The sequence below is a fragment of the Eretmochelys imbricata genome, chromosome 1 (genome assembly GCF_965152235.1).
Source record: "Eretmochelys imbricata isolate rEreImb1 chromosome 1, rEreImb1.hap1, whole genome shotgun sequence".
NCBI lineage: Eukaryota > Metazoa > Chordata > Testudines > Cheloniidae > Eretmochelys > Eretmochelys imbricata.
The window spans coordinates 250,677,203-250,701,622 of record NC_135572.1 but is presented as its reverse complement, the minus strand read 5'-3'; the positions used below and the strand labels follow the sequence as shown (position 1 = coordinate 250,701,622).

The following is a 24,420-nucleotide window of genomic DNA, read 5'->3' as shown; positions in this document are numbered from 1 at the left end:
ACAATGCCTATACTCTGCTCAATTGCACCACAGCAGATTGATGGAAGTCAGAAAACCTTCTTATTAGCTAAGAAAGAAGAAGCCTGGAGAATAGTATACTTCTGGGGCAGAAGTGGGGTGGAAAAGGACAGCAAAGAAAAATCAGAAAGGGCAAAACTACAGGAGGAGCAAAATTACCTTGCACTTTATACTGGGAAACTTCACCAGGTGTCACAAAACCCAATACACCAAACAATGGATGCAAAACCTACCTTTACTTGTCGGGCCTGGCTAATGACACATGGAAGGCTGAATAGCTGTTGGACAAATGCTTTCAGCTCCTCCACCGTCAGCTTGGTCCGAGTCCTCCCGCTATCTGGGCTCAGCCTGCTGTATGAGCAAAGAGATGCAAAGTTACAAACAAGATTAGATGAAAACAGTGGACAACACTCGCTTGAGTGAGCTCCCACCAGTAGAGAGTATCACGACTATCAAGAAGTTTAAAAGTCTCATCACTTCAGTGTTCATGGGACCATAAATTGAATCTCCAGTCAATTCTATTCACAGGCACCACAGAGCTCCCAAGTGTTATTAACAAAGAGCCCGTAAAATCTCCATCATCTGCCCAACATTCGCACAGTAATTCAATGGCAAACAGTTTCTACCGAAGTGAACACAATGTACCATTACACCAGGAACATACCCAGGAGGAGCCACAACTGGCAATAGGTTAGGAGTGGCGGATGTGGCAAACGGAAGTTACTTACCTTATAGAAATTGGAGCTCTTTGAGATGCTTTTGTTCACACAGATCCCACTGTCTATGTGTGCAAGCCTAGCAACTTTTAGCTAGAAGTGTGTCCTTTGGGGCTGCATGTGTGTCCTGTGCCCCCACAGTGAGAGCTTAAGAGGGAGCTGCCCCAAACACCACTCAATTCCTTCACTAATACAGGAGGGAGGGTCCTAGGATGTGTTTGGACAAAAGCATCTTGAAGAACTTCAGTAACTGTAAGGTAAATAACCACTTTTCTCTACAAGGTAGGTGATTGGAGTCCTATCTAAATAATGCAAAAAGGAGTACTTGTGACACCTTAGAGACTAACACATTTGAGCATAAGCTTTCGTGAGCTACAGATCACTTCATCGGATGCACTTCATCGGAGCTGTAGCTCATGAAAGCGTATGCTCAAATAAATGTGTTAGTCTCTAATGTGCCACAAGTACTCCTTTTCTTTTTGCAAATACAGACTAATATGGCTGCTACGCTGAAACCTATCTAAATGATGACTCTAGAACTGCCCTGCCAAGCTGCACATCTGGTCTAGACCCTATCACAGTGGAGTAGTGATTGATAACTGTATTAACTGAACTCCAAGTAGCTCCTCTATACATTTCAGAAATAAGGACCCCCTCTGAAACAAGGCATAGATGTCAACTTGGCCTTCGAAGAGCAGATCCTAATTCGTGAGGGAACAGGTAGTTTATTCAACTAGTGAATTTTCATGTAGTCTGCATCCCATTTAGAAAGTCAGAGGATATAGCCTGCCCTTTATACTTATTACCAAAAGGTACAAGAAGTCTAGCTGATTTACAAAAAAAGCTTTGTTCTGGAAAGTTAAAAGATCATAGTCCTGAGACCGTCCAGTGTGTGGAGCTTAGTTTCTGCAGGAGACTCATGAAGCTTAGGTAAAAATACCAGTAAGCCATTACATTGGTTTAAAATAAAGTCAAACTACTTCTGCCCTTATGAATTACAGTATACGGAGGGCCAGCCAAATCATGAATTTTGTTCAACCCTGCTGACTTGCTGCCACGTGTGGCAAGACAGAACAGAGTGGCGGTTGGGACTGCTCTGCCTTTCATACCCCCTCTATAGGGAGTATGAGGGTGCACAGGGAGCACATGCAGCCTCAATGGACACTGCCGGCTAAAAGATTCTGGGCTTGCATGCATGCACCTAAAGTGGTATCTGTGTAGATAAATGCTTGAAGAACTCTACTTTATGTTAGTTCCAGCCTCTCACTGCCCAATGGTCCCAGCGAAGATTGGGCTGCCTCTATGTCAGATGCTATACAAACACACGATAGTCTTTTATTTAAAAAAAGGACACCTTACAAGAAAATGAACAGAGCATGGGCACACATCTGGTTAGTAGTTCATTTGTTTTTAAAGAACCTGATTCCTCTCCATCTGTTCAAACAGATGCCATTAAGTCAGACAAACTTTGGCACTGTGATTCCATGTTCTCTGGGAATGCTTCTAAACCTGTATGCTTTGAGCAGAACTTAATTGCAGAGTTACTTTTTCTTATCAAATAAAATTGTACTACAAGCTAAACATGTAATCTTAAATCTAATGGATGTTAACAGGAAGCTGAATAAATCTGAAGACTTTGGCTAAGCAGAGCACTAATAATTACTAAAAGATTGGAACTACAAAAATGGAAATCCAAAAAGCAATCAATAATTGAAGACTGGAGCACTGACTCTGTAAGCCTGACCACCATGGGAAAGAGGAAGTTACTCTCCTTGTGCAATAAAGATGGATCTTTGATGTTTGTCCCCCTATGGGTCCTCCACTATAGGTGTATGTGTGTGCCTGCAACTCGGATTGGAGATTTTAGATAGCAGGGGCCGTTTGGCCCACACATGCACTCTCCCTCCTTTGTGCTCTACCTCGAGGCTAACTAGCGCTGCATGGGCGAACCACCTTCAGTTCCTTCTTCACTGCAGAACCCCTACTGAGCATCCAAAGTAGAGGGGAGAAGGGTGGGTTGCAGACCACTCATTGGGACACACATCTCAAAGGGGAGGGAGGAAAATAGCGGGGCTATGTTTGGAATTACACCAGATCTGGAATCATCTCCATTTTTGCAGGTAAGTGCGATGGGTAGCCAATCTTCTACTGTGTAATAATACTTCTTTCACCTCCTCAGAGAAGCAGCTCTTCATGTTGGAACCATGAAAAAGCCAGGCCTTGAGCCAGAAGATCCGTAGGTTGGGACAGAGGGTTTGCCCGTTGTTCTGGGAGAGGAAGAGGAGTGGGCTGGAGAGGGATTGGTAGATAAACTGCTAGCTGTGCCACATACAGGTACTCACGATTGTCTCCGCCAGGTGGGAACAATCAGTATAACTTTTGCTTTTTCTCTCCATTTTTATCAAGACCTTTGTCAGCAGAAGGAATGGAGGAAAGGTGCATAGAAGGACTTAATCCCATGGGAGAAGGAGAACATCTCCTAAGGAGCATTTCCCTAAACTGGCTCTGGAGCAATAGAGTGAGCATTTCCTGTTCAGCTAAATGGCAAGCCAGTCGATTGCTGGGGCTCCCCAGTGAGAGAATATGCAGTGGAGCACAATTGGGTTCATTTCCCATTCATGGTCCTGTAAGAACTTGCAGCTGAGACTGACAGCTGTTATCCTCCTAGCAGGTAAGCAGCTGATATGACAACATGGCAAATGCACCAATTCCATAGTTATAGTGCTTCCATGCACAGGGAGAATGATCTGGCACCCCACTGTCAACTGATATAGAACACGCACGTTATGTTGTCTGTTGTGATTTTTGTATGGTGTCTTTGATTAGTGGAAAAAAGTGTTCGCAAGTATTTCTAACCGCTCTTAGTTGTAAGCAGCTGATATGGAGAGTCGATTTCGGGGGGACCATCTTCCCTCAGCCTTGCGGTTGTTCAGGTGGCTCCCCAACATATTAAGAATGCATCCACTTTTAGAAGAAATGTTGAGGGTTGTGTGAATGGGACCTCTGCAAAGACATTCACTGGGTCTTTCCACTATTCCAGGGAGTGCTTGACCCTGGAGGGTATTGACATTGGTTTGTCTAGCCTATCTTTGATTGGTATGCAGACAGGCCTGAGCCATGCCTGTAGATAGGTCATGTGCAGTCTGGCATGAGAGATCAAAATGTGCATGCTGCCATGTTTCCGAGAAGCTGGAGGCAATGTCTGGCTGTCATTTGTGGGCTGGTTTTATCGGTCTCTATTAGAGTAGGCAGGGTGTGAAATCTGTGTCACAGGAGGAACACTCTCGCTGCATCAAGATTGACTCCTACAAACTTCAAGCACTGTACTGGACTCAAGGTCAATTTCTGAGTGTTGGTTTGTAAGCCCAGTTATGTGAATATGTTTATCGTCCTGTGGGAGGCCTGTAGGGCATCGTTGAAGGAGCAGGCTCTGATGAGACAATCATTCAAATATGGATAAATAATGCTCCCCAAGGTGCACAGATGGACTGCTACTATGGAGAGAACCTTGGAGAATACTTTGGGTGCGGATAAGAGGCCAAAGTGAAGCACGCTGTATTGGCAATGATCCAGACTGAAGATAAACCTGAGGAATCATCTGTGGGGTGGTTGGATTGATATATGGAAGTAGACATCCTGTAGGTCGATGGCCAAGAACCAATCTCCGTTCCAGAGATGGTATAATCACTGCTGGTGCAACCATCTTGAATCTTTGTGCCTTTATGTATTTGTTTAGTGCTCTTAGATCTAGTATGGGTCACCAATCTCCGTTTTTCTTGGGAATCAGGAAATATTGGGAATAAAAGCATTTGCCCCTGAGGTTCACAGGAACTGGTTCTATGGCTGCTAGTCAGAGCAAGTGATCTACAGTAGAACCTCAGAGTTATGAACACCTCAGGAATGGAGGTTGTTTCGTAACTCTAAAATGTTCATAACTCTGAACAAAATGCTTTGGTTTAAACTGAACATTGACTTAATACACCTTTGAAACTTTACTATGCAGAAGAAAAATGCTGCTTTTGACCATCTTAATTTAAATGAAACAAGCACAGAAACAGTTTCCTTACCTTGTCAAATGTTTTTTTTAAACTTTCCATTTGTATTTTTTAGTAGTTTACTTTTAACACAGTACCGTACTTGCTTCAGTGTCTGCCGCTGTTCGATTATGTACTTCTGATTCCAGATGAGGTATGCGGTTGACCGGTCAGTACGTAACTCTGAGGTTCTACTGGATTTCCTGTCTTAACAGTTTCTTAGTGAGAAGGGTCCCTGAAAGAGGACAGGGAGGGAGGCAAAGTGAACAGAGTACCCCTTGAAAATCATCTCCAAGACCCATCTTTCACAAGTTAAATCTTCCCAGTTTCAGAGGAAAAGAGAAAGGCAACATCCAAAAGAACATAGGTCGCAGCTGATGTTGCGGGGAGTGGTCTCCCAAGGCCTTGACCAAGGCGTCAAAACTGGTGTTTTGAGATTGAGGGCTGGGCTCTTGAGGATTGAAGAGCGGATGGTTTATACTTCTGAATCCCAAGGCCTCTTTCTCTGTGGCTCATAGCCGCATTCTGGTGTTGGGCACTGAAGTGGTCGGGATGGCTGGGAACTGAATTTCCTCTTCTGTCCCAGTGTGTAGATCCCTAATGAGCATAGGGTGGCTCTGGAATCTGTTAGAATATGGAGTGATATATCAGGCTTGTCCACAAAAAGTTTAGAGTCCTCAAAAAGCAGGTCCTCAACTCTCGTCTGTACCTCCTTCAGCAGTCCTGAGAGGTATAACCGCGACACCTGTAGCATCACTACCGTTGTCAACACTGAGCGGGCTGCTGTATCCGCAGCATCTAGCACAGTATGGAGGCCATTCTCAGTATCAACTGCCCCTCATTTTTGATGGCCTGAAACTGGTCCCACTGTGCTTCGGCAGGTGGTCAATAAATGCATTCAGTTTAGCAAAATTCATGTGGTCATACTTCACCATTAAGGTTTGGTAATTTGCAATTCTGAATTGCAAAGTCGCTGAGGAATATTCATTCCTACCAAATAAATTAAATATTTTCCAGTTTCGGTCATAAGAGGTGGATTTATTGTGGTATTGGCCACAGGAATTTACCGCGGCCACAACCGAGTTGGATGAAGGGTGAGAAAGACGAACTCCGCATCCTTGGAGGGCACGTAGTACTTTTTATTGGCCCTTTTGCATGTTGGTGTAATAGAGGCTAGCATGTGCCAAATGACCTTAACAGGATCTAAAAGCACTTTGTTGACTGGGAGTGTGATTCTCAAGGAGGAAGAGGAGGTATGCAATATGCCTGGTAGCTTATGATGGGTTTCTTTCACCTCCTCAAGCAGAATTTGAAGTGTGTCTGCCAACCTTTTTGTTAGATCCAGAAATAGCTTTAAACCATCCACCATGGATGGCAGAGAACGCATCACTGCCTCATCTGGGGCAAGAGAAGGAGCTATTCGTCACTGGTGTAACCTCCTCTTATAGTCTGGCCTTTTGCTCCTCAAAAGTCACCTCCTGAGGTTCTGGTGCTCTGGATATAGAGGCTGAGGGAGACAGTCTCGATTTCTGGTGGGAGACGTTAGACATCTTAGAAGTATGATGCCTGTAGGCTGCCCATGGATCCCAGTATGGGCCACCTGGGAAAAGGGCTTGGGTGTTGATACAAAAGGTGGTCACACCACGGGTGCTGAAGCTCTGACCGAGGGTGCAATTGGGAGGGCCCTGGTGTGAGGCTAGTGAGTGGATATCCTCCTCGTCACTGTCTGAGTCCTCGATGGATAGCAGTGGAGCCAACAAAGAGGAGGTGAATGACCCGATACCGGTGGTGATTCCAGGGATCGAGATGTGCTTGTTACCGGAGCCCTGGTATCAAGGAGCGGGACTCTGTGGTACCAAGGAGGGGACTCTAGAGATCCAAGAGATCTCTGGAAAATCAAAACTCCTGCGATACCATGGTGATTGGTACAGAGTTTGTCAGTGCTGACTCGGCGGTACCGAGGAAACTGGCAGAGATCTTGCATGAGATCGGTCTGACGAGGATTGTTAGGAGATGGTCATGTTGGTACCAATTTCATGGAGACGGTACAGTCTCTGCTCTTGCATTTGGCAGGCGGTACCAACACGTCAGTGCCTATGCCCTGCACGGTTGTTTCTTTTAAACAGGAAAGGCTAATAGAAACCCTATAAAGCTAAGGAAAAATGAGCAATAACTCTAACAAGAGCTAAACACTCTAAAACTGGGTAAAGAGAAAAGGACTGCTATTCGCTCAGTCTCAGGCCAGGGATGGTAGAAAAGGAACTGAGGGTGATTTGCCTGAGCAGCGCTGGTTAGCCTCATGGCAGAGCACAAGGGAGGGAGAGCGGATGTGCAGGCTGAATGGACACTAACTAAAATCTCTGATCAGAGGCGCAGGGATGCAGATATACCTACAGTGGATCACCCATAAGGAAATATTCAAAGAAAAAGAATTATATAGTGTAACAGATATATCCAAGAAAAATTCTCAGAGCTAGGGGATCCTTTCCTGGAAGTATCTGAATGATCCATGCTCTGTCCCTCACTTCCCCCTTCTCTCTACACACTTTGTTCCCTTCCCCACTCTATCACCCTCCTCTAAAATTAAAATAAAGAGTAGAACCAAACTTAACAGTTTCTTTAACTAGTTGGATTTTTATAAACAAATTTTGATTCATTGTAAATTGGGTAATACAAATAATTGATTTATATTTTAACCATTATTTTTATATAATTAAATGTTTCAAGCTGAGGCTATGCAAGAAATGGTTAATATATTGAGAAGTTTATCTATAGTTGTTTGTTTTTTCTGTAGATACTTTTAAAAAAATTAATAAAAATTATTAAAATAGCAGATTTGCTCTGCTTTAGCTATTTTTAATCTCTTACTTTTTTAAAAGTATTTTGAAGTGTGTGCATGTGTATATTTGTATGTATGTATTAAAAGGGAGAACTGGTAGTGATCACTATGTTTAGATTGCCATTAGAAAGGATTCTTGAGACTTTTCTCACATGGGGTAGAAGCTGTGAGAGTTGGAACAAGCTTCCTGGACTGCACCTCTGGACACAGCAGACCAACCCCACTGTTACATAACAGCCTGCTGCTGCTGCCAGATGCTATAGTTATTCCTGTAGCTCAAGTGATAGTCTGGCTACAATTCTGAAGGTTAAGGGTTCAAACCCTGATGATGATTATCATATAGTGCTCCAGATGCACATAGCTTTTGATTTTATCTTTTCTTTGAAAAAGAAAAGTTACACACAGACAACCACATTAAAAAAACATTTAGGTTGTAAAAGTCAAGCCACTCAAGAGTTTGAAAGTGCCAGAATTCAGGTTGCCCAGGCAACCTTAATTCAGCCCCTTGTGTGCATGCATAATGATAGAGTCTTTAATTCCATGATCACATACTATTTTTTTCCACAAGCCTGGTGCACAATGGAGCAGGATTAAGGCTGCATTGGCAGCCATACATCTGGCATTTCTTAACTTCTGAGTGCTTGACTTTGCAACCTAAATAACATAGTACTTTTAAGCTATTTCCCATTTCTACTGGCGTACTTGACCCACACTAATTTGCACTTACACTTCTATTTCGTTTAATCCCAAATTTTCATTACTTTTACATTTTTGTTGATCTGTCTCTTTCCCTGCAACCCCTTCCTTGGTTAAGGCTACAAATCATTCACGGAAGCCATGGTTTCCGTGACTTCCCATGACCTCCATGAATTTTGCAGTGCTGGTGCAGCTGACCTCAGGACGACCCCATCAGCTGGGGAAGCCCAGGGGACAGGCACACCATCCACTGCTCTGGCAGCCCCAGGTAGCTAATCCCTGGCACTGCCCTGGAGCAGCAGTCTAGGACCAGCGCTGGCCAGGCCATTCCCCGCCTGGACCAGCCACAGAAGTGGGATCACAGGCCACCCCCTCAGAGAGGCAGCGGGACCACAGGCCGCCCCCTGCCCAGCAGCAGCAGGGGGCCCTGGGCTGCTTCCCCCCTGCACATGCCCATCCCCCCCTTGCAAAGGTCTTCAGGAGTGTCCCCTCCCAGCAGGTGAGATTTAGTCACAGGTATTTTTAGTAAATGTCATGGACAAGTCACGGGGCCGTGACTTTTTGTTTATTGCTCAAGGCCTGTCCATGACGTTTACTACAAATACCCGTGACTAAAACATAGCCTTATCCATCATCATTGAATCCCTAATCAGCACCCAAAACCCCTCTACCTCCCACATGCTTTCATAATTCAGTTCAGAGTTCTGCTGAGAAACAAGATGCTGAACACATCTCAGATCTGTGAAAGTATGGTCCCCTACCGCAGCATTCCTGCCACTACCCTGCCACCCTACTACTGGAGAAAAAAGATGGTAAGCTTCTACCCAGCCATGCTGGAAGCCTCAGGGGCCTTCCACTTCAGCATCCAAGTGGGAGGAGGAGGAGGGTATAAGAAGACATACACAGAAAAGATTGAAAAGCTACTGGCCTTACCTGTGTTTTTGCTTTTTGCTCAGAAGCAGCTGTGCCACCGAAGCACAGGTCTCTGCCTCTTTCACAGCATCTCTGAGCCTGCGGAAGAGATCATTCTCTGGATACTTCCTGTCTTCAGCATCCTCCAACATCACTCTCAACTCAATCACATCTGCAATAATAGGATACAAGTAGTCCGGGCGCAAAAAATAATGCCATCTTAGTCTGTTTCACTACTCCCCAAACAAGTTCTCAACATGCTAGCTAGATCTGAAATGAACAGCAGCAATGAAAAGCATTAATCTAGTATTAGTGTCACTTTCAATTAGATCCATCTCTCCACTTCCACAAAGAACATCCCTCCTTTCAAATAGCTGCAATACCCCAACTCCATCCAATACTTGGGTCGCTCACTGGAAAAAATGGGCTGAACAAAGGCGGGGATTCCCCCAAACAAACTGCTACAGTGCACAACAATGGAAGTCTGACCTTTCTTGTGGTTGAGGTTGGCAGCCAATGCCTCTGTAACTCTACTGACCCAAGTGTCATAGGATTGTGCTCTAACTTTCACTCCATACAGAAGAGAAGGGAGGTCCTCTAACGGATACCGGTACCTGTAGATAAACAGGGGAAAAGAGCAAGAGCATTAAACTTCCTGTAATACAAAGGACATCCGTTTCTATTCACACAGACCAACAGATGAGGGTTAAAGAAGCTCTGTATTACACCCAGAGTCCTTGGCCACATTGGAAATGAGGCGGCTATCCCTGCTGGTTAGAAAGAGGTAGATGAAAACAACTGCTATATTTCACCATAAGTCTCTGGGTAACAGGACAGACTGCACAGGGGAAAGGAGAGATGGGGAAGCTTGTGTACCTGAGACACTTTTTCTGCATGGGACAAGGACACAAGTCAGTCGGATGATACAGGCATACGAGCCGCTCAGGATTACAAGAGCAAGTAAGAGCAGACAAGAAGCATGTGGTTCTGCAGGCTGCACACTGACGCTCATCATCTGGAACCAGTTCAAACACCTCCTCTTCTGACATCAGCACGCCCTGACAAAAATTTGACACTTGATAAGGACATGAGTCAGAAAAACAGCACACCTCCTTTCAAAAAGTCTTGTATTAACCCTGTGCCACACCAACAGGATGAAACGCAGGAGCTGCGCTCACAGTACTCACCAGCTGCACAACTGATTCCCTTAAGCGCGTTTCCTCCTCTGTCATGAGAGTCATTTCCTTGCAGACCATGGCAGCAAGCCCCACATCCAAACACTCTGGATCTGCCGCCATCTTGAAAATCAGCTCCTCGTGGGAGAAGACGCAGTGACGCCTTAGCCGTCTGTAATGATTCACGCACTGACGCCCAATGGGAAGCTATGAAATGCCAGGCAACAAAGTCATTATTTGGGGGCATGTTCCAAGGGGCTGTCCCACATCTCCCCATTTTGCCTCCCTCAACAAGAGTTGGGAAAAGGCAGACTTAGAAATACATCAACTAAAGAACAGTGTTTTTATGGAGGTAACCAATTATAATGGATAAACTGTGCCAGTTATCAAAGGCAAAGTCTCCAGAGCCTACATGAAGAGAGACATGTTTTGCATCTTTTTTTAGTATACAAAAAGCTAACGGAGTTAAGTATATGGATTTCTGGAGCCCAATGGGTTCATATTTTAGAGTAAGCAAAAGGAAACTCATAACTAGTTACCAAAGTGAGCTCTGCATCTGTTTCTAGCTATGCAGTGTCCTGGTACAATAGGGATCTTGAGCTAATGCTTATACCACTAAAAACTGCCGTAACTGGCAGCAGCAAAGGGAAATGGAGAACACAGCAGCAAGCATTTCTCTTTGGGGTTTAGACCAGTGGGTTATCTATTCTACACAAGTGCAGAAAGGATAACTGCATCGGGGAGCACCTCTGCAGCCCTAGCAATTAACTGAAGTGTTAATTGTCCGGATTAGCTCAGACACATGCTTAAAAGAAAGACAGTATTCATAAATGTCAACTAGAAGCTATTTAGAATTGATTTATAAGCCCCTCAAAATGCATTTTTTGTGATGGAAACTCAAATGACATGTTACAGCAGTACCTGGCACTGCTATAGTTAAATGTGATTACTATCCAGAACAAGTTACTAACATTCTCTTAATAAAGGCCAGCTAGCAGAGACATGGACAAACATGTGCAACATAACGCACCCAGTCTGCAGTGCAGAAGTTCACAGCCTCAGCAAAGTTGTAGCCCTGGTTAAATCCGGAGTGATATGCACGAGGAAAAGTCACAACAAACTCACCAGCGCACTGATTGGTCCTGTACACCTAAATACAAATCAGGGTGGGGGAAAGGAAGGAGAAAACTGAGATTGGCAGCAGACAGAAAGTTAAAATAATTCATAAAAAAGGACACTGTGAAACTATCTTCCTTCACCTGTAGGACACAGTAAGGAATTTAGCTAGGGCAGGATAGATTAGGAGGACATTTAACCTTTTGAAAATTAAATTCTCTTTGACAACATTACTGCAAAAGGTTGAATAAATGAATCAGCAGTTAAAGGCCTAACACAGGGCTTATCCCTTTTGGAATTCAGGCAGGAAGTTTCTCTACTATCAGTTAGTGGACCATCACTTAACCCTTCACACCACAAAGTTTAAAAGCCTCTGGGAGAGTATACTTTGCTTTTTTGGGACATCTGCCAGAGATGCAATTTAGCCTACTGAAAGTGAATGGTTGTGACTTCTGCTTAAAAGGACACAATTAATATTTTACAAAAATGTAGATTTTACTAAACCTGAGAAATAGAAATGTTTTCATGATTTTTTTTTTTTTTTTTTACAGTCCAAAGGAATTTAACTACCTTGCAGCCATTGCTACAATGTTGCATTGTAGAGAACCTGAAAATGAAAATATTTAAAACAAAAGTGACTCTGAATCCGACTTCACTGGCCAAGCTAACTAAAAAACAAACCAACAGCAAAAGCAGTGCACATGACTTTTTAAAGATTTCAGTTTTAATAAGCTACAATGTCAATAGTAACAAGGGAAACAATCTGTTTACACAAGATTTTAAATTGACAGTGTTCCATTAATTTGGTTCATATTATGATATTCTCTTAATTCCAGTTTCGAAAAAGGAACGGACATATATATTGCTAACAAGAATATCCACAGTTATAATTCATGCCAACAAAAATTTTCGAAGAGATACTAAACCTCATGCTTCAGGGCTTAAATCAACCTCAAACTGTTAAACATCATAAGATAAGACCTAATGTGGGGGCAGATTGCCTCACATCTGCCTAGAACAGGATTTTTTTTATTACACTTTCCTCCGAAGCATCTGTTGCTGGCCACCCTCAGATACTGGACTATGTTAATGGTGACATTTAACCAAAGCCCAATGGTTAATTACTATTTAATTAACATATTGAATTCAGATATCTGGCTCTTTAACAGCTGATAAATACAGGAACAAAAATCAAATAATTATGATATGCAGTGAATATATTTGTTCTATATCATATTTTATTTTATTTACAGCTTTTTGGGGTCTTTTCGCAAGGTTTCTCTCTTGATCAGGTGAGCCACTTAAGATCATTGATAGTGAGAACACACTAGTGGCAACCTAATTGAATTCTGCTACATCTACACAGACTTCAATTTCACACTGAAGTCCTTCATCAGAACATTACCTCCTTCTACTGAAGCATGCTAGAGAATTAGATGAAAGACCACCCCTTAACTGATTAACCGAATCCAAGAGATCACCATCGGAGTTCTTAAATGCTACTCCAACACACCATAAGGAAAATCTGTCAAAAAGCAAAAGGTATATAAAAATAAGCGGTGGGTTACAGAGGTATGGAAGAAATTCTCCTGTACTACTCACAGGCACACCATGCTCCATCAGCACATTGGGGTTCATGATGGTGACAAGCTGATGCAGGAGATCAGGCTGTGACTCAAACAGTTCAGGGGCCAACTCTCTCATCACCTCCTCCAGTTGTTCTGCTGCATGAGAGGGCACTCCATACCATGTCTTCGGCTCTCCCCTGGCAGAAAACATAGCCCACAATACACATTACCTAAAGGAAAATGAGGATGTCATCCTAATGCAAGGTGTGTCAGTTCAGGACAACTGCACTGGTATTTCCCCTCAGCAATGACACTCACTCTCAGGCTTCCAACTCCCCAGACGTTGCCTTTCTTGGGTGTAGACGTGTGTCTCACTCTGTTTTGATCAGGGTATTTCCAGGTAGTACAGTTCCCTGCCGCACTTCCCTGTGTTATTCCAAGCCAAGGCAGGCTATTCAAGCACACCTGCTCACTTTCTCTTCAGAGATTTATAACAGTGATTGTCAACACTTACAAGTTACTACAGTTCTTTCTATGCAAACCTATTTTATTCTTAAGGTAGAAGCACTACAGAGAACACATTAAAAACAACAAAAAAGAGCCCATACATATGTTAATAAGCTTACCAGAGATCACCCCAACCCTAACATGGGCTCTGGCTGGAGCAATCCTTCCAAACTCCACTCAAGAGGTTTCTTTTGTGGTCACAAATTCATCACAGCTTCAGCTCAGAACAAGCACATTCATAATGTTTAGTCCACCCTCTATACATCTCAGGGGGTCTCAGATCTGGAGTTGCCAGGAGCAGGTAATTAGAAGACAATGGGTTTTCTTCCCCAGAGCATAGCTTCAAAAGGATGGATTCAAGTGCGTCACATTTGCATCCCCCTCCCCCCAGGTACTTCCTAGGAAATCCATTTCACAGGGATTGTTCCCAAAAGCCTTCTGAAGTTCCTAATACCTTCCAGAGATTTCACTAGTCAGTCTCCTAGAGAAGTTATATACATACAATTCCATAACACACACAATTGCATTTTTAATGCAATGGACCCCAAAAGGTATTAAACCAAATTTAATAAAGTTCATTCATGACACTGTCAGTGTCACACAAGATATACTCCAGTGATTTCACAGAGCCTCCCACCACTCTTCCTGAGACACTCTGCACGTGGCAAGAAACAACATTCTCAAACTTACTTTCTTCTTGGGCTAAAATGAACAGTGTTCTAACTTGACAATTAAGTGAATTACTCCAGAACACAATCCACAGCTGCATTTTCTACCATTATCTGACAAAGTACCACTTTGCCACAAGAGGCCTACGTGAGAAGACAGATGCCTAATATCATTTTCTCCAAGGAAAGGGTTCCTATTTTTCCTCCAGACAACTGACCGGGTTTTATCAGACTAAGATCTTGACTGCAACAGCCACTTCCTAACACAACGCACTTACCCAGAACAGAGTTTAGGATGGGTGTGGAACAGTCGAAACTTTGACACCAGCAGAAGAGTGCACAACTGCATCAGAAATTATGACAACAGCACACAAACTCAGCATTCCAGCACGGAAATGCAGCCTACAGCCACCACTTTGCTACACGTAACCAATTACTGGAAACCACTGTTCTGAACCAAAGGAGAAGGACAGCTGACTGGGATTCCTAAGGTGAGATTTATACACTTAGTGACAGGTCATGTGCCTAATATGTTAAATATGAAGGGGGATTGGGACAAACAAGAGTGAAATCAACCGATAAAAAATGAGTGAGTGCCAAACAAATTACTGCAGTCTTTCCAGTTAAGTCTTAGCACCACAATGCTCTGTACTGGCCTATGAGCCCAAGAATTTGTCAATAATATTTTGAGTAGCAGAAAACTATCTACTAATTCAGAATTGCAAGCAACTCTGTCTAAATACCTCAATGTCTGTCTAGCATTCACTGTCTAAATACACTGCAAAATTATTCAGAAGTCAGCCAGAAAGCTAAGAAGAATATTGCACTCAAGAGTCTAATTTTGTTCACACCAACACCCCATCTGATTCCTGAAGTCTTCAGTGACACCTGCTGGTAGGACACAACCAGTCAAATCCCACTAAGCAAACCTTCCCCTTCCCCTCACACCTGTCTGACTCTTGAAAACCACCAGCTGGAACCAAAGCCCAGCAACAATGATCTGGCTCATGGCATGCTGAAGCCAGTAACTGAACTCTAAAACTATACTCTGGGCTCTTGGTTACTAGCAAACATATTTCTCCAGAAAATTACCATCACAGTTCAAAGGCAAGTTGACCGTTACAAGGTGTACACACAAGCATACACTTTTCATGTTGAATAGGGGTGCTTCCCACAGCTTATCTCCAAACACGGCTCCATTATTACTGAGCCTGGACTTGGGGAAATTGCAGCATGAGTGGTTTGTTTGCAATGAATTTGGTGGTGGTTGTTTTTTTAAATAAAATACAACCACCAAAATATTTTGGGAGAGCCTAACATTAAGTTAACATCACTGTGAGATTCCTAACTGGCAGTAGTGTGAGCACCACTACATCAAGATAGAGCTGCTCAGCTATTTGCTCTGATGTAACATACTACTTCTAAACTCCATTATAAAGCAGCTTATCATCCAGCCAACAGGATTGCTTGATTAGATGAGTGCACCAAGACTTGCTCAGAAAGGATGTCTGTAGAACAGAATTTTCCATTGTCACTGGTGATGGTGTTTAAACATCTACATGTAACCAAAGGGCTAACACTGAGGTGCTTTATACAATGATATCTTCATCCATCTCTCCTATTAGTGTCAGTCTCATTCTAAGGAAATGAACTGCTTCTCTCTCTTACGGGCCTTTGGTCTCGAACAAACAATAATAAGAATGGATAGCACCAGCCACAGGTATTAAATGAAGAATTGCATCAGTTAAGAGCAATCAAGGCAATGTAAGGAAAGAGGGTGACAAGAAGAGAGACCATACCAGTGCAGGTAATTGATGGAATAGCTCCAGTGGTCCTCAATGTGCCAACAGAAAGAGGAGAAGCACATCCCTACGTACAGCCAGGGCACCTTCATGCCAGAGATATCTGCATTGATATGAGCGAGGACTGACTGTTCCAACACTGGCATGTTATTCAGGTTCCAACCAGAAAGTGCATATTCCTGCCAAAGAAAGGGAGAAAGCTGTGAAGTCAGAAAACCATTCAAATACTCTAACAAGCCTAAGGAGAAGGTAGCCCTCAGGATAAATGGAGCAGCCTATTAATTTACATATTAGCCTTTGATTGGTATTCTGCCATGCTGATGCTTCAGAAGTGGGAAGTATTTCTTGATATCAAGCACTTAATCAAGTCTTCCAACTACTCCTTCGACCTTAATTAGCAGCCAATCCTGTTAGGCCTGCATTGAAGTAATTCTCTCACTAGATATTGGTTTAGATAGAAACCTAAACATGCTTAAGACTTTCTCTCTTCCCTGTTCTTTCGCTGCAAGTAAAGCAATGGTCCCTACAAAGTGGGTAGCAAATGACATCAGCATGATATCCTGAAGGCAAAATTCAAGCCTTGAACACACTTCAAAGAAATCATGAAACTCAAGTCTTACTACATCTTTGTGAACCATATTCTGGGAAATCAGTTACTCAAAGGCCCATTTTACTGCAGAATGACTGATCTTAACCTTTTTTATAAAAACTGCTTGAAGGGTACATACTTAAAACAGGAGAACTCCCTTACTGTACTTGCTAAAAACATAAAAACTGCCATACCCAGTCAGATCAATGGTCCATCTAGCTCAGTATCCTGTCTCCGACATTGGCCAATGCCAGAGCTACAGAGGGACTGTACAGAATAGGGCAGTTGGAGTGATCCAACCGTCATTCCCTTCCAGCTTCTGGCAGCCAGAGGTTTAGTCACCCCGAGCGTGGGGTTGCATCCCTGACCATCTTGGCTAACAGTCATTGACGGTCCTATCCTCCATGAACTTATCTAGTTGGTTTTTGACCCAGTTATACTTTTGGTCATCACAATATCCCATGGCAATGAGTTCCACAGGTTAACTGTACATTGTGTGGAAAAATTATTTCCTGTGGCTTGAATTAAACCTGCTGCCTATTAATTTTATTAGGCGACTCTAGTTTTTGTATTATGGTTAGAGTAAATAACACTTGTGATGGTAAAAAAGTATGGAGGAGGCAAAAGAATAGCAGCAAGTCACTGCTCAGATGATCCCAAATTCACCTCTAACTTCAGACACCTCAACATGCTACCACCAGAAAGACAAAAAGTTAAGAACTGTATTCATATATAACATGTCTCAAATGCTCATCATAGTTCCTTCACACCAGCCCACATTCCAGGATGGCAGATGTATTGCAGGCTATTAGCAACTCATATTGGCTAAATTAAACAGAGCAGAAGCCATGAAAGGGTACTGAGATAACTTGAGTCCTAGTAATAGTTACTGTAGGCATGTCTGGAGAAGATGGACAAGATTATTTAGTGGTTCTTTTCCCTTTCTACTGCTTATGATAGTATGGCATATGCTGTATGTTGGGAATATGAGAAGATACAGGTAAGGAGAACAATTGAAAACCAATCCTTTTAACTTATCCTCAATAGATTCTAAATATAGAACATCTGGATAAGAAGGCTGATGTTCTGGTAGTTAATAGAAGGTTGAAGAGTTCAGGAAAAAAATCGTCAGACTCCTTATGCTGAGAACGGTTCAGAAATGCATGCTGAGTACTGCCTTAATACCTTGCATTTCTATCACAACCTTCACCTGAAGAGCACTTTACAAAGATTAACCCTTGGAACAGCCATGCAAAACAGGTGAGAACTGCAGCAAGAAAAATAATTGGTCAGTCATAGTAAATCAATGACTGCGCCAGGAATGAAACCTAGGTGTCTTGACTCTGATCCCCCTCCCTTAGCCTCCAGATCACATTTGCCCGAAAAATGTTGGCACATATAAAAGCTATCACCATTTTTCTTCACAAAACTGCAAAAATCCACATCAATTTCAGTCCTAAATGCTTAAATGAAGTGCAACTTCCTGTTCTGCAAGATCTGGGGTCAGTTAACATTTCCCCATTCACACCTCCTCTTCTGGCATCATCTTTCGACGGCCATCCTTCACAGGGAAGCCACTTCCAAAGTCCTTGGATGAGATATCAGCCCCATACTCCACAATGACATCCTCCTCAATGCTGCTCACCAGTCGCCAGAACTCCTTCTCCACCAGCTCAGTAGGAACCATCTGTAAAGACAAAGGCATTCCAAGGCATGCAGCATTATCCCAGGGTAAAAAAAAACCCACCCAAAACTGATAATACATCTTTCCCAACACCTCACAGATCAGACATTAAATCCAGTCTCCTCCCACACCACACACAAGAATCAAGTTCCACGGAAATCATAATCTTTTTTGCCATTCCTCACACCTTATCTACACTTCAAAATTAAGTCGACCTAAGTTAGGTTGACGTACAGCCATCGCAGTAATTATGGGCGTTTTACATATCCACACTACCCTCCTTCTGCAGGTGGTGTGTGCTTGCACTGACTTAAGTGGGGCAGTGTGGGGGCTGACAGTTGTCACCCCAGGGGGGCAAGGAGGGCTCCAGCTGTCAGCCCGCCGGGCTGACAGCCAACGTAAGTAATGCAGTGTCTACATAGACACTGCGTCACCCTAATTACATCGACTTAAGCACTATTCCTCTTGCTGAGGTGGAGTTGTTAGGTCAGTGTAGTGTGCAACTTACATTGACATTGTAGTGATGCTTACAGAGTTAGGACAAGGTAAGCAGCCTTATGATGACCTCTGTAGTGTAGACCAGGCTTTAGAAGCAGGATGTCACATTGTGTGGGAAGGAGTAGGTGGAAAAGAAAGCTAGGATGATTAGAGACAAACTGCCCAGAGATAGTTCTAGTAAGAAAAACTAATAAAAACAAATAGCCCCATAATTCTGTAAGAATAAAAAAAATGAGCAAATGTTCTGCACTCCAAATGTGTCCATTAAGGACTACTACATCATGGACTATGGGGTAATTTTTCACACAACAGAGTCAACCCGTGGAACTCCTTGCCAGAGGATGTTGTGAAGGCCAAGACTATAACAGGGTTCAAAAAAAGAACTAGATAAGTTCATGGAGGATAGGTCCAACAACGGCTATTAGCCAGGATGGACGGGGATGGTGTCCTTAGTCTCTGTTTGCCAGAAGCTAGGAGTGGGTGACCGGGGATGGATCACTTGATGATTACCCGCTCTGTTCATTCCCTCTGGGACACCTGGCACTGGCCAATGTCGGAAGACAGGATCCTGGGCTAGATGGACCTTTGGTCTGACCCAATATGGCCATTCTTATGTAATTTCATCACCAGACCAGGTTATCCACATACCCATCAGAAAGGAAGACAGCAACCATGACATATGCAATAATTCAATCGGATCTTCAGAACAGACTGATACCCACTGAACAAAGAACCAGACTGTGCATCTATCACAACAAATTGGATAACAGCTGTCCATTTGGGTCAAGCAGACCAGTGTCTTCTTCCCCGAACCCCTAAACTCTCAGCCACTCACAGATTTATAAGAAAAACAAGAGGCAGAAAGATTCTTTTGTTTCTACTTGAGCAAGGTGCTCCTTTCCAAAAAGGAAACTATTCACTAATTCTGGAGTGTTAAGGGACAACAAACTTAATCACATTTGCCTGAAACTTTTTTTAATCTATCATTGCTGCAAGTAACACTGAAGTTATTTTTTTATATTGGCTTTTCTATGGTGTTTATCACCACAGTATTTCACAAACATTAATGCAGCGGCACATACCCTATCAGCTAAGGAAGTATTATCTCCATTTTACAGATGGAAGAAACAAAGCAGAGAGATTATGTGTCTTGTTCAAGGTGCCACGCTATGGGAAATCTACAGCAGAAATAGTAACAGAACCTAGAGCTTCCATTTCAGTCCTGTGACTGAATCACAAATCCATCCCTAGATTATTACAGCAAAAAAGATTAGTGGGGAAACTTCTCTCTCATTTGAGGGCTTATATATTGTATATTACACATCTGACAGCTCTTTCTGTATAACCAGACCATAGTCTGTTTCTCCAGTTTGTATGGTTCTCACACACAACATCAGAGACATTTTTATAAATAAGAAAAAGTAGTTTTTAAAAATAAAACTTGGTATGGAGCGGAGAGCAGTGGTATCTGAAACTTGTTAAACCAGCTAGGGTAACAGAGTATACTAGGTCCTTTAAAAGAAAGTGCCACTAATCCAAATCTTATAGAACTCCGCCCTTTAAAGAAGAACATGCTGGGAGATAGTCCCCAGGAGGGACTGATGAGCAATATAGTCCCAGTGGTTCATGTGATCATGAGGGAGGGGAGTCAAATGACTGAACTATACAAAAAGCCTAAGGCTCAGTTAAGAAAAGGGAGGGTAGGACTTGGAGGAAGGCTATCCAGAGTCCAAATATATGCAAGGAGCAGAAGGTGACTGCAGAGACCAGGAAGTGAAAACTAAAGGGCTCTCCATGAAGAGAACACTAAGTCCGGAAAGTGGGTTGTAGACAAGAACAGAGTTCACAGAATGGTCTCAAGATGGGGTGAAATAAGGACAAAAGGCCTGAGGCAGCACATCACTAGTACGAACTCAAGACCTGGGGGGACTGGTTTTGCTTGCGGGCTTCCAGCAAGGGACAAAGTCCTCCTTTCAACCCTGCATTAGCTGGTTAATCCTAGTGAAGACCACTGACTGAACTCAAGAAAGGTGTGAATTCCATTTGATTTTATGAACTCTATGACTAATCTGTTCCATTTTATGGCAGAAGACAGACCAGGTCTGAGAATCTGAAACAGGACCATCAGCAACTGAAGAGCCGTTCCCAGATGGTACCGTGAGGGCAACAGTCTGAGTCACTGACTTTTATTGACCCTCTTTCAGCAACCCTACTTGAAAGCAGGGAGAAGGGAAAATCTCAGTATGAGAAAAGAAGCAGGAAGAAACATCAGACTTGCTTTTAAAATGGGACACACTCTCTGACAAGAGGAGGGAAGTCCTTCAACATAACCAGAAGACTGCGCAGAAGGAGTGGAAGGTCAGAGGGACCTGGTTGCCCTGAAGGAGGGAAACTAAACCTAAAAGCGTCTCAGGAATAGAGGACTGAAGGAGGGAAATACATTCAGCTGTTTGTTGTTTATGCATAGAGATGTATATTCCCTATACTGTCTAAGAGTAAAGTTGTGTGTATGCGATTAAAAAGTTCCTTTACAAAACTTGTGTACCTTACTTTATCAGCCAAACATCACCAAAGAGCTGAACTGAATACCAGAATGTCCATCGCTAGGGAAAATGTGCATTAGCTGGTAGGGCGACTTAAGGGGGAGGACAGAGAAGGGGGTGGGTAAACACTTGACTTTGAGCCCAAGGCAGCTGGACTGCAGGATCCTACATCCCAAGGAGGGAGTGCCAGACAGGGAGTCTGCACCCCAGGAGTGTGCATGAGAGGTAAGAACTAGCATGAGTGTCTGGATGCTGCTCAAACCCAGTGGATATGGAAACATGTACAATTCAAACATTGGTTCCAATACAGCATTCTGGTGACCGTCCATGGAGGAGGTGAGGAGGACACTCGTCCAGGTGTGTAACAGGGGTCAAAAGACTTGAAGCATGCCTGAGTCAAAAGGATTAAATACAAGGTGAAGCTTGGGGAAGGGCTAGAGGAAGAATACATACATTACTTGGACTGTCTGGTTTGCTGAACCCTGAAAAAGGAAGGAATTTAATAGTTTGGCCAGAGTACTGTGCCGGGGTATAGGCCTAAGTCACCCATCCATCAGAAGGAAATAGCAGACGACCAGCAGAAAGAGGGGAAACTGAAGGAGACGTGACCAGATGCCAGAAAGCGAAACCATTTGTTTACATATTTCAAACTGACATTGTCCCTTTAAGTCAATCATGAGATGCCCATCAAAAACTTGGCCAGCTGATACTTCAGTGCCTTCCCCAGTAACAAATCCTGACAAATAGGGATACTTACGTGGACTGGCATGTTGAAGTAATCAGATTTGAAGTTATCCGCCATCTCTCCAAAGCTCTGGAGGGTGTACTCCCTGACAGCCTGCTCAAATCCAAAGGCCTCACGCGGTTTGTTACATTCCTAGGAGAGGCAATACAAATATTACTCCTACAGCTGATGACGAGCAGCCAGGCTCTTACTGGAGATCAGGGTCTAGGTCAGTATTCTTGGCTAATACAAAAGCAAAATACTGGTTTCAACTGCTTTCTGCATATGGGGCAGCTCCTACCACACAACTAACAGTTGGGCAGCCAAACTAACATGTTCAAGCCGACTGCTTCACCTGCGCTCCAAAAGGCAGAACAACAAGGGACAGCAAAGATACTTAGGCAGCCTTAAGCGAAAAGGGGATTATGTGAGATTCGGGCACGAAGACAAGCAGCTGTAGCAGAACTGCACTAGAGCAAAACTTAAGTCTTAGTAACGCAGTGTAATTGTAGCCACACCAGTCCCAGGATATTAGAGAGACAAGGTGGGCGAGGTAACCAACAGAAGCTGGTCCAATAAAAGATGTTACCTCACCCACCGTGTTTTAGTAAGTCAGTAGCTGGTTTAGCGGTAGAGAAGATAAGCATATGTGGAGGGCGGGAGGAAGGGGTAAGAGGGTTTATTCGGATAACTGCTTTGGTATAATGGTCTTATGCTAATTGGTTAGTAACTTGAGTCATCTGACATGCACAGATTCAGAGGAGTTTCTTTCACTGTCTTATCCACAGAGAGGGGGCAAACAGCAGCCTTGGTCACATCACAGGCTAGTCCACCTTGCCTATTTCCGCGATGCCCCTTTCAACACCAATAGAGCCCTCTGACAGCATTTATGTACACAGAAGTATATCTGAACATGCAAACATGTCACACAGCTGATGGCTAGTTACTTTTTATTAACACCCTCTGGTAACTCAAATTCAATCCCAGCTCTTACTATGCAGAGTTCAGCTGCCCAGAGAATTTTAAGCTTCCCCGGCAGACGCTCTTCCTTCTTATGCTACCCAGCAGCCGTGTCTGCGGAACAAGGGGCCTCTGGAGACACAGTCACAGGTCACATCCTGACAATATCCCAAACGAAATATAAACCTACACATTCTGCTCCAAGGACAAGAGGAAGAAGACAGCGCCCAAAGGGCTGAGCTACCATTGCAAATGGCTCTTCCTAACAACATGATTAGATGCAGAGAGCTTGAGTAGTTCTTGTACCTCAGCAACGCATTTCGGGCACCTCCAGTCACCCTTGGGCACATCAGGCAAAGGGGGAATCAAGCAAAAAGTGTGGTAGCTATCATCACATCCATCACACAATAGCAGTTTGTCCTCATTGTTTCCCCGGCCACAAAACAAGCAAACATACAGATCAACCTGTGGAGAAAAAAAAGTCAGTGTAATGTTATGATCAATCTCCATTACCCAGATGCTGCCTTCCATAAGCTGCCTTGCTAGAGTCTTACTAGCTATGCAACAGTACACAGTGCTGAAATCTGATACTTCGACATTAGGGAATCCTCTCCCTCCCACCACCTTACCCCACAAGAGAAGCACTGATAAACCTCCACTGAGCTCCTGCTTCCCAAGGCAGCCATACATCTGAGAATCTGAAAAGACACAAGATGGTAGGGAGCTAGGGAATATCCATCTAGCTGAGCCACAGGGGGAGGAAGGGCATCATCAAGTATCTTCCAAATAGATAACTTGAAGAACTCATTTACTTTAACTAGAAGAACTATTTTACATTAATTTTGAGAAGATGAGGATCCATCCTTGCCGCATCCTCAGTATGAATGCTTTCCCACTCTCTGAACCCCAATGATGACGGTTAATTCAAATTAGATCTCTGCACAGTGCACTGCAAGAGCCCCTGTGGCTAGATCAAAAATAGGCACCGCATCAGTATCCACAATATGAGTGAAATTATATCTGAAGCTGTTCTCAAATGCAGAGACAAAAAATAGACCAGCCCAGGAACAGAGAAACATTGCAAATTACAAGCTGAGAATCCAAAGGCAAAAGCTACATGCACCAGTGCTAACAATCCTTCCCCTTCATCTTTATTCTTCTTTGATTACATGAAGGTAAGGACTCCAAGTAGCAAAGTAAAAGTGTAAGAACTCATGCTCCCGCAAACCACTTCCTCATTTACTGTCTGACCTGAAGAACTGTCTCAAAAACCAAGGAAATTACTGCACAATCAAGGTCACAAATTCCCTCCTGCTAGAGCTTGTCACAGAAATATAGCTCCAGGATCCGTAAAGATGAGTATATTTTAGG

At 43.4% G+C, this 24,420-nt stretch overlaps 1 protein-coding gene across 2 annotated transcripts in view; it reads right to left on the bottom strand.

The window, feature by feature from the left end:
- KDM5A (lysine demethylase 5A) overlaps nucleotides 1–24,420 on the bottom strand; it is an 84,902-nt gene that overhangs the window by 41,768 nt on the left and 18,714 nt on the right. For both annotated transcript variants that reach the window (XM_077827510.1, XM_077827520.1), the window contains 11 exons: nucleotides 23,356–23,514; nucleotides 22,123–22,242; nucleotides 18,169–18,327; nucleotides 16,049–16,230; nucleotides 13,109–13,271; nucleotides 11,421–11,540; nucleotides 10,403–10,597; nucleotides 10,092–10,273; nucleotides 9,705–9,829; nucleotides 9,237–9,387; nucleotides 252–369 (listed from right to left, as the gene is read on the bottom strand). In XM_077827510.1, the coding sequence (XP_077683636.1) occupies nucleotides 252–369; nucleotides 9,237–9,387; nucleotides 9,705–9,829; nucleotides 10,092–10,273; nucleotides 10,403–10,597; nucleotides 11,421–11,540; nucleotides 13,109–13,271; nucleotides 16,049–16,230; nucleotides 18,169–18,327; nucleotides 22,123–22,242; nucleotides 23,356–23,514 (1,674 nt within the window). The remainder of the gene's footprint in view (nucleotides 1–251; nucleotides 370–9,236; nucleotides 9,388–9,704; nucleotides 9,830–10,091; nucleotides 10,274–10,402; nucleotides 10,598–11,420; nucleotides 11,541–13,108; nucleotides 13,272–16,048; nucleotides 16,231–18,168; nucleotides 18,328–22,122; nucleotides 22,243–23,355; nucleotides 23,515–24,420) is intronic.